Genomic DNA, 10,429 nt, shown 5'->3' on the forward strand with positions numbered 1-10,429 from the left:
ATAACAAATTTGGCAAATTTCCCAGAACGCTTTTGGAATCCTCATCTCTTCCACCCACCTAAACATTTTAGAGAGATTTTAAAAATAAGCCTGACTCAAAAAATAGAAAACAAAATCACAAAGAGTTAAAAGAGATCTTTTGCCATTGGGAGCCAACCCCATTATTATATTTTTTTTGCAAAAAAATTGTTGATCTTCCACTAGTCACCAAGCTTCTATTGCTTCTTAAGCGCGTTCATTTTGTCCCTGAGATAGTAAAGCTTGGACCTCCTTACTTTCTTCTTATCCAGCACCTTTATCTCCTTTATGTTAGGTGAATACCTGTCATGCATTACCCAATCCTTTGGCCACCATGCAGATTCACAAATTATCAACTTAAAACAAACAATGAGGATCACTAACAACCACAGACATGTGACAATTTCACTACTAAAAAAGGGAACACACCTCACATAGGTATTTATAACAAAAGAAAAAGGAAAGAAATTTTTTATAAAAAAATCAGTTATATTGCTCAGTATAAGTATACCAAATAACCATTTGATTCTTCTAAGAAAACATAAAAGCAAGTAAAACCTCAAAATATGAACATCTGGGGCAAGTCTCTTTTGCAATTTAATACCGAGTCCACAAAGCATCAGAACCAAACAATAATTATAATTTTGACCTAAACGGAATTTCATGGTATATTTTTGTCCACAGCAAGCCCATGTGAGTCCATTTCATACTGTTGCAACAGAACTGCTTGTAAAATTTGTCAAAAGATAAGCACCGCCAGTCTTTTTCTCATGTCCATTTATTTGACAATAAGTACCAGTTGAGCTATGGCCCATTGGCATGTTTCTCTGGAAGGTTATGTTATTGTCAAAACCTTTATAATGAGAGTTGAGTAGTATCTGATTGCTTCTGCCAGGCCATCAAAAGTTTCTTTTCCAGTTTAAAGCAGCAAGTCAAATGCAAATTGAAGTTTCAGGACCTCCAAAATACTTACAGTAGGAAGAGAGACTCAACTCCAACCCCAGCCACAAGCCTCCTAATTCTGAATGTAGTGTTTAAACCAGCTTTACGCCTTGCTATGACAATTCCTTTCAGAATTAAAACGCGTCGCTTGTTCTCAGGTACTTCCTGTCCACATGAACAATCATATTGAACAGAATCAATACTTAATTTCCTTCACAAAAGCAACATAACAACATAAACAATATCCCCTTTAAAAGAACTTGTCTTACCACTTTGAGTTGCACAATATAACCAGGCTTTATATCAGGTATTTCTCTCTTCATCCTCACTTCCTCTACATCTTCCTTATTTAATATCTGCAGTGTAATACCAACCAATAGCAACATGAGGAAGAGAAGAGGTTATTATTGATTCCTACAATACCAGCGCAAAGATGCATGCCTGCATTATGTTCTTGGCAGTTTTATCAAGCCTCTTAAATTTGAGGCAGGGAGCCAGATCAGAGACAGATGAAGAATAGTCCTGAGACACTGATTCAACAGGATTTCCAAACGTTGTAATGCCCCTGCTGGTAAAACGAGGTAGCACAGCTGCCCATTAAAACAAACCAGCCCTAGAACTTCTCATGACACAGATACTGATGGTAAACCATTATTGGCGGCACTGCTTGGGAGCCAATTCTTATCTGCTACAATAATTTTGTAGGCATCGTATAATGAGGTCTTGATTTGAGAGAAGACAAGAACTAATAATTAATTCTCTAGAGTTTATGCTCCAAATGTATTACACAATGAAAATATTTAAGTATTATGGCCCAACAGAACTTTCATAATTCATGGTCTTACTGGATAAGTGGCAAATAACTCATTTTCTCTCAAATTGGTAACCATATAACAGAAAAACTAATGTGAAAGCTCTGATGGCATCAAATCTCAAGATTTTGAAGTCAGAGAAGTGGAGTAAAAGTAAAATAGCTAGTGAATACAAGACACTCTTCAGGAATGACATTAACAAAATCACAATTTACCCCGGTCACTTTTGCATCCATCAACAGTGACATACTTGCCAGAAGCATCTCTATATTGCATCAAAGAGCCATCATATTTCAATCAAATAATCAACCACTTAATCTTAGCTCTAGTATGCATTGAACCTCATTACCGCACCAGTGGAAAGAATGGTGACATCCACTTATATAATACCCCACATGAAGCACTTTTAATAAAGTAACTTTTTTTATAAGTGCTTTTAGTTCAAGCAACCTCAGATTCAGAAGATTAACAATTACTATTTCGGCCAAAGCCAGATTTCATGTGAAACAATTGTCTTGTGAGCACGAGCAGCTCAAACCATCTAGAGGAAATAAACATTTACAAATGACTGTGACTCAATAAGAAAATCTAAAATATAAGGAACAAAGATGTAAAGCAAAAAATTACATAAAAATTCTATACCTAAGTCTATCTTCAACAAAATGTAGATATATCATACATGGTCCTGGACTATATAGCATCTTTTCAATCATAATAGTGTAACAAAATTGGCAAATACCAAACACATACAAAAATACAGGACAGTTCTTAGTTATATGAAAATATATATGTATATTGATAGATAAGATGAGATTTGAAATCTATGTTTGGTGTAGGTGGGGATTTAAACCTAAAATCTCCTATTCAGGGACAAAATGTTTTATCAATTAAACTAACTGGAACCTACTTAATTTTGCAAAAATATGTAACAATAAGAGAAAGTAGCTCTACAACAAATTCATGGAAATGGTTTGTAAGTCGTCAATTGAAAAAAAAATTAAAGATATGTACTTAAATCTCTACAATAACGCCAAGACCAGTCAAGGCATTATAGCTACTGGCCTAGATTGAATCATCCAACAACATAACAGAAGCTACAATGACAACCTAGTCACTAATGTTGCACACTAATAAAAGTGTAAAACTTAAAACTTTATCCACTCTAAATTATGGGGTGATTTTCAGTGTTCACCAAAAAAATACAAATTTCTGCATTCAACATTTTCTATGTTGAGGTTAATTCACAACCCCGCCATCTAAAATTAGTGGGCTGATTGGGGTAGACATTGCAATTTAATGGGCACTAATATGTTAATTTTGAACCATGTTAGTGCACTACACGACTTACCTAATCAAAAAATTTGTAAATTTTGATGCTAATTATTTAAGGAAGGGTTAAAATTGCAAGCTAATCTAAGAGTGTTGATTGCAAAAATTTAAACTTTTAAGGCACACAATGCAAATGACCTCATAGTTTAGGTAGATAACTACAATTAACCCCTTCATTCACCAACTAAACATGAAATATATACAACATTAGTCCAATGACCAATCTCATTTTGTAACATGAGTTACAACCTTAAACCTGACCCACTAAATTAGCACACTGAAACCCAAAAAAAACAGAAAGCAAGATTACGGAACTAAAAGCATGCTAGTGCAATAGAGTACAATGAGTCAGAATTCAGAAACCTACGCCAAAAGTGGAAACTTTTGAAGGCCCATTTGAGCTCCCAGCAAATTTGGGTACACCAAAAAGAGACCCATTTGAGTAAAACCGAATTGATTTCAAATCAACGTTGTTTGAGCTGCATATGTTTTTTTTTTGTCTCTGGACCAATCGGATGCTCCCACGTAAACATTGCATTTTTTTTTTTTTGGAAAACAAAATCTGCATTGGCTGAAAAAATAAAAAGACTAGGTATTGAATGATTTCATTTTGAATATACAGAAAAATAAAATTATTTACCTGCAGAAAAAGCAACTTTGGTCTTGGTTGGAAAGACTACCACTGATGGAAATGAAAGATTGGAGAGATGGGCTAGTCCTGGACCTATGTTAGAGTTGGTCAGTTGGATAGTTGCCATAGATTACGAAGGGCCCATATTTTAGACACTAGGGATTTTCATCCTTTTTAGCCACATGAGCAGGCCCATTGGATGGCCCAATAAAGAATAATTCCCTTACCAATGAGATCAAATTCTCTCTCTCTCTCTCAAAGTAATTGTTTTTGAATTTTGGTTAGCTTCAAAAGATATAATTTATACTATTGACTACTACAATATCAATATGCTCCTTTTTTTTTTCATCATTAATATATTTAAAAACAATGTTTACCTTTTATTAATATCCAAATGACATTGTCTATCATGGTTAATGACAAAATTTTAATTGATATAGAAGAAAGGAGCATATTGACAATGGTGTAAATTTAGACGTGTAAATAATAGGTTTTTTAGGGCCTTTATTTATTTTTTTTATTGAAGGACGACTATAATTGTGGCCTAAGGAATCTCAATAGAAGACGATGTTATGGAGAAGCATGTGAATGAGTTGGTGAGTTTCCTATAGATTTCACCCAAAAAGAACGAGTGATGTAAGTGTGACTTGAGAGCCTTAAATAGGAAAATAAACCTCAAAATTAGGATCTATGGAAAAAAAGAGTAGGGTGGGAAAGTTCCATAGGCGTAGAGATATAGACTCTCACACCAACGTAACAAAGGAAAAACAACATCCCCCATATCAAAGGATCAAAAGCATATGACTTTTCACCTCCTTCACTATTCTTTTGAGGTGGCTTATATCTTGTGACAAGATTCTTGTCTCCCGTTTTCACCCATTTCACTAGTGTTTTGTTTTGCCTTTTAAAAAAAAAAAAAAAATCTATTCATATTCATATAACTTTTCTTGTTGAGTAATGTTAAGAATATTCCAAATTTTACTACATTAGTCTTATAAGATGATGTATCACCATCACTGAAAATCAATTAATATAATTATTTATAGTTTTGTCTAGTGGCACTAACCATGTTCTTACCACGTCAATTTGCTAATTTTTTGTAGCAAAATATATAGTTATTTTAGTATATTTTTTTTCTCATGGAAATTCATTATTGGGCCCATAATTAACTCAAAATAATTTTTTTTTCTTAAAAGAAGACTTAATGTTCTTGTGCGGTACAAAAACCATAAAGCATCCACTGCTTTTTTTTAAAAAACATTCTAATCTATGTCTTGACCTTTTCAATGTTTAAACTCTGTGTTTTTATTATTAGCCCAAATTTGTTCACAATTTTTAATTGTTTTATTATTATTATTATTATTATTATTATTTTTTAATTTTTTTTTTAGATTAATTTTATTTTTATTACTGACTTTTAGTTTTACCTCCTAGACTAAAATCTTAGTTCTGTCACTGACAAGTAACCAAAGTAATGGTAAATAATGGGCACCTATAACCATATTAAAGGCCATAAAACGTGATTTTATTACCATGTTAAAGTTGTTGAAATGTAACTTTGATTCCATGTTAAAATAGAAAGAAAAAAATAAAAAGAAGCTAATATAGAAAGACAACGCAGGAGAGAGAGAGAGAGAGAGAGAGAGAGTGCAAAGATTAATACGGTTTGGCTTGATGAACCATGTCTACAACATAAAGCGCATAAGCGATTATATCTTTGCTAATATAAATTGTGTTATAATGAATCTAATTGGACAATGTATGGGGGCTAACCTAAGCTAACCATAGGATTGTAGCATTTGAATTATGTCTTATTTACCTGGTTTAAAGTACATGGATCTACGGTATACATGTACCTATAGTATACTAGTACCTCTTAGGCCACACCAACTTTTAACAAATTGTATGAAAAGCTTCATAAGCATAACATCCTTTTTAAAAGAAAGACTCTGCTTATCAAAAAAAGAAAAGAAAAAGAAGAAGAAAGACTCTGACCTAAGGTAGGTTAGGCTACATCGATCACATTCAACTTTCATAGATCATCTTTTTTTTTTCCTCTACTTGTTTCCCCACTTTGGTTGATACGTTTCTTTCTAAAAGGACAATTCAACTGGTAGGGGACTAGCTAGGTACTGACTGCTAGTAGACATAGTCAGCGGGACCATCCTTCACTTTGTCTTTGTGCTTTCTACCCACCATGTTGAACAAAATAGACCCAATTAAGCCAACCCTCATGCATGGTACCAACCTAATTAATAAAAACACACAGAAAATTTTAAAAAACACAATACGACATTAATATGAAGTCATACTTTCTCTAACTATTACAAAAATGGCTGTAGAATGAATACTCAGAAAACTTACTAAATTTATTTATTTGCATTTTCTTTCGCAAGTTGGCACAAAGCCATAGTAGGACTTTTCCTAGGTTCTTTTTTTTTTTACTTACCTTTCTACCTTTTTTCTTTTGTGTGTCTTATTTTTATGCTTAAGGGAGGTTTTAATTTATGAAATAGGTGGGATTAATACCCAATATTTAGTTGTGGTGAGCATGTACCGCCTGGCTTAGGCAACCATGCCCACTGACTGATTGGAAATAACTTGGAATATAAAAATGTTCAAAGCCTTGTTGTTTTCCAACTTATCTTTGATTGGACTTGGAAATAGCTTATCATTTATTGAAAATCCATTTTTAAGGTTTGTTGATGCACTTATATCAGCTTGTTTCATTATTTTTCGCACAATTTTCCTACCAAACTGAGGCTTGCTGGACAACAATTATTATAGAGCAGATGAGAACAGTGAGACTATGAGAGTTGGACAAGATCTGCAACTACAACCTTAGATTCCCCAAAACATTTAGGGTTTGTTTGTTTGGAGAGATTTTTGCGAGGATGAAAAATTTAAGAGAGAAAAGTGGAGATAAAAAAAATTGAAAGGGAGTTTGGTTGGGAGGAGGAGTGGAAAATTTTGTGATAGAGCCCAAGTTTTTTCTCTTTGGGCCTGTAAAAAGTTTTCTCCTTAAAATGAGAAGAAAACTGAGGGGAGAAAACGTTGGTTCTGGCAAAAACCAAATTTGCCTCTCTTGCATTGAGTTACACGTTTTCCACTTATCCGTCTTGAATTTATTTTTTTTTTTTTCAAGCTCTGAGTTTACGTTGCTTTTTCTTTTTCAAGCTTCAAGCTCTGAGTTTACGTTGTTTTTTTTTTTTTCAACGTTTTAATTAAACAGTGGATTTTGCTTCTTTTTTATTTTTATTTTTTTAAGAAGGCACCTCTAAAACAAAGAAAAATAAAATTATAATATTAATGATGTGTTAAATTTTATAGAATATATATATATTTTTTTAAATTTAATTGATAATAAGTTTGTTTTTAATGATCGTAAGGAAATTATTTCTTATATTATGAAAAAAGGGCATGAGAGTAATTTTATACAAATTATATTTTTTATCCCTTCACTTTTCTTCTCAACCAAATAAATAAGTTTTTCATCCCTCCTCTCTTCCACTCCTCCAATTAAATACAAATGAGGGAAATTAAAATCTCTTCTGTTCTTTGACTTTTCTATCATCTCCCTATTTTCTATCTTTCCACTTTTTCATCTTTCTAACCAAACGGACCCTTATTCAACCATCTCTCATTGAATCCCTCTCCTACACAGCTTTGATGAAAAAATTAAAAGCTGTTTTTTTTTTTTTTAGAGGAAAAAAAAAAAAAAGGTTAAAAGTTAAAACCTTTTTTTGGTTAAAAGTGCATATTATTATTAATAAAAGTTAAAACCTTACATATAACATAATGTGATTATGTTTTCAAATGATAAAAAAATTGAAGACCTACTTTGGGAATACCAACTCTTCCATCTACCATTTTTTTTCCCTAAATTTTGACTGGTCATAGTTTACCCCACTTTTCATGTGCTGTCATGCTTCCAAGGACTCTATCTGTGTTTGTTGAAATCTATACCCCAAATCTGGTGAACAATGGGCTTTTCTCCTTTTAACCATGCATGGAAATAAGTATTTTAAGTATAGCAGAAGCAAAACCACCTTGGGTTTAAAAAAGAAGTTGTTTAAAAAAAAAAAAAATCTGATAGAAAAACAAAGTGAAGTAAAGAGGTGAGAAATAAATAGAAAAAATCCAGGTAGGACAGACTTAGCAGAGGTGCGGACAATTGAATATAAAAGAGCTGTTCTTCACTCACTCTCACTCACTGCCAGTCTATATGCCAGTTTGGAAATATTATTTTTATTCCATTAATACAGCCATGAGCAGCTCTGGCAGCATCTGTGACTCATTCATCTTGTGAATAAGAAGTCTCATAGTCCCTATGTTGAAGTTCTCACTCATAATTTAGCTTTCTCCAATTAATCCATCCACATCTTGTTATCCTCTTGCTCAAAACTAGGCCTTGCCCATTTGCTAGTTCATTGAAATTGAGCAAATTTTCAACAAACATGCAGGAACCCATCGGGATTCCTACTTGCTTTTCATCCAGTGAGAAACTAAGTGATGACCAGGCAGCAGTAACCAGGTCAGGTCAAAGTGTTTTTATGTCTGTTTACCGAACAAAGATTGCTGATCAGTGCCGCTTAATCACCATTACATGGTGCAAAAATTTGTTACTCCATGGCCTATCAGTATCAGTGGAAGGCCCTGAAGGAGAAAGTCAGTATACTTGCAAAGTTGAGCTGAAGCCATGGTATTTCTGGAGGAAACAAGGTTCTAAGCGCTTTATAGTAGATGGTAAAGCTGTTGATATCTTTTGGGACCTTAAGGCTGCAAAATTCAATGGTGAAACGGAGCCAAACTCAGAATACTATGTTGCAGTTGTTTGTGATGAAGAGGTTGTGCTTCTCATTGGGGATCTAAAGAAAGATGCATATAAGAAGACTGGTTGTAGGCCAGCTCTTATTGATCCCATATTGCTTTCAAAGAAGGAACACATATTTGGTAAGAAAAAGTATTCTACAAGAGTCAAATTCCATGAGAAAGGTAGATTTCATGAAATCTCAATTGAGTGCAAGAATAGAAGTAGTGGTGGTGGGAACATGAGCACTGGAAATTCTTCAATTGGGGTTGAGCCAGAGATGGAGATAAAGATTGATGGGCTCTTGGTCATTCATGTCAAGCACCTTCAGTGGAAGTTTAGAGGTAATCAGTCTATATATGTCAACAAAATGAGAGTAGAGGTATATTGGGATGTCCATGACTGGCTTTTTAGTCCAGGTTTAAGGCATGCCTTATTTATTTTTAAGCCAATTCTGTCATCCATATCTCTATCATCCTTATCATCTTCATCACCACCATCTTTATCTTCCTTAACATCTACACCATTATCATCTCAGACAGAGAGCTCTGGGTCCTTAGAGGGGCTGAATGCTAGTGGGTCTTCTGAGTTTTGCTTGTTCCTTTATGCTTGGAAGCTAGAATGAGAACATATATCAGTGACCCCAACATTGTTTATATCATCATCAAAACCAGAAGAATAAGGTTGGAAAAGGTAATAGCTCTTCATGGTATGGGCCAGCATGGACTGGTGAGGACACAGATTGGGGTGGGAGAAAGAGGATTGGATTGAGAAAGGGAAGTGGGACCCAAGTTAGTTACAGCTGGGATTGAAGTCAAGTGGGCATGATTGGACAAGACAGATTGTAGCACATACATGCCCAATAATTCCCCATCTAGAGGCATCTCCATCTATTTTTTTACAAATTCTCTTTCCTGATCTGATCTTGATAAGTGAGAAATGTTTCTTTCAAATTACATCTATCAATATGTGTACCTTTTCCTAAATTTTATATACCTATAAAATGTTGACAACATGTTCATAGATACTGATTACTGAATGTCTGTATCTGGAAAAGCATGGGTGATTATGCATGTGAAAGTGAAAGGGTGGTGCTATATATGATGGAATTACTGACTGCAAGAGCTTGTGTTTGTCCACCGAACATGAATATATAACTATTTTCTTTTCACTTGAGTCTTGACAGTAACTTTTTTCTCTGTAATTTGGCTATTCAACAACTTGAATGTTTAACTTTTTGTTAAATATTAATGTTTTTCATACTGGTGCAATAGTCATTTCAGGATAAACAGTGTTGTTGAAAGTCATGCTAGTTTATGGTTTTGTTGAAAATCAGGATCTATTGCAAGATACGCAAAGAGTTTCTGATGTTGGTTGGCAGTTATATATAAAATAATCAAAATGACAATGAGACCCTGAATTTCATGAAATAAACAAATCCCTAAATATTGGTCAAGCCACATGCTAACATGTTTATAGGAAAAACCAAAATGATCTCCCACGTTGATCATCATATGGTATTACTGCAAGTCTCATAATATGATGCAAGCTATTACCAATCAAATATTAACTTCATATCATATCATATACTATATAATAAAAGTTAATTTGAATTAGGAACTATGTTTGTGCCAAATAACTATATTAAATTGCAGCAATTTTTTGACTTAAATTCTAATATTTTATCAATTTTTAGAATGTACACAAAATCTAAATAATTGTTATCAATTTTTGGATAAATTTATTCAAGTAAAAGTCAATTATCAAAATTTTTTAAACTCAAATCCCACACAATCCGCGTTGTTCCTATCAAATAATAATAATAAAAAAATCTGCGTTGTTATTTTTATTTTTTTCTCCCTCAAGTTGCATGTTATTAAATCAATA

At 33.4% G+C, this 10,429-nt stretch overlaps 2 protein-coding genes across 2 annotated transcripts; one reads left to right on the forward strand and one right to left on the reverse strand.

Moving 5' to 3' along the window:
* Positions 1-215: 215 nt before the first annotated feature.
* LOC142632983 (uncharacterized) lies at positions 216-3,859 on the reverse strand. The gene is made up of 5 exons (XM_075807288.1): positions 3,742-3,859; positions 1,402-1,550; positions 1,230-1,316; positions 992-1,125; positions 216-321 (listed from the first exon to the last, which is right to left on the reverse strand). The coding sequence occupies exons 1-5, from the start codon at positions 3,857-3,859 to the stop codon at positions 216-218; spliced, it is 594 nt and encodes a 197-aa protein (XP_075663403.1).
* Positions 3,860-7,967: 4,108 nt separating this feature from the next.
* LOC142632096 (uncharacterized) lies at positions 7,968-9,566 on the forward strand. Its single transcript, XM_075806516.1, has one exon. It carries the CDS (start codon positions 8,190-8,192, stop codon positions 9,165-9,167), a length of 978 nt encoding a protein of 325 aa, XP_075662631.1. The 5' UTR covers positions 7,968-8,189; the 3' UTR covers positions 9,168-9,566.
* The last annotated feature ends 863 nt before the right edge of the window (positions 9,567-10,429 follow it).

This window comes from Castanea sativa, chromosome 4 (genome assembly GCF_040712315.1).
Source record: "Castanea sativa cultivar Marrone di Chiusa Pesio chromosome 4, ASM4071231v1".
NCBI lineage: Eukaryota > Viridiplantae > Streptophyta > Magnoliopsida > Fagales > Fagaceae > Castanea > Castanea sativa.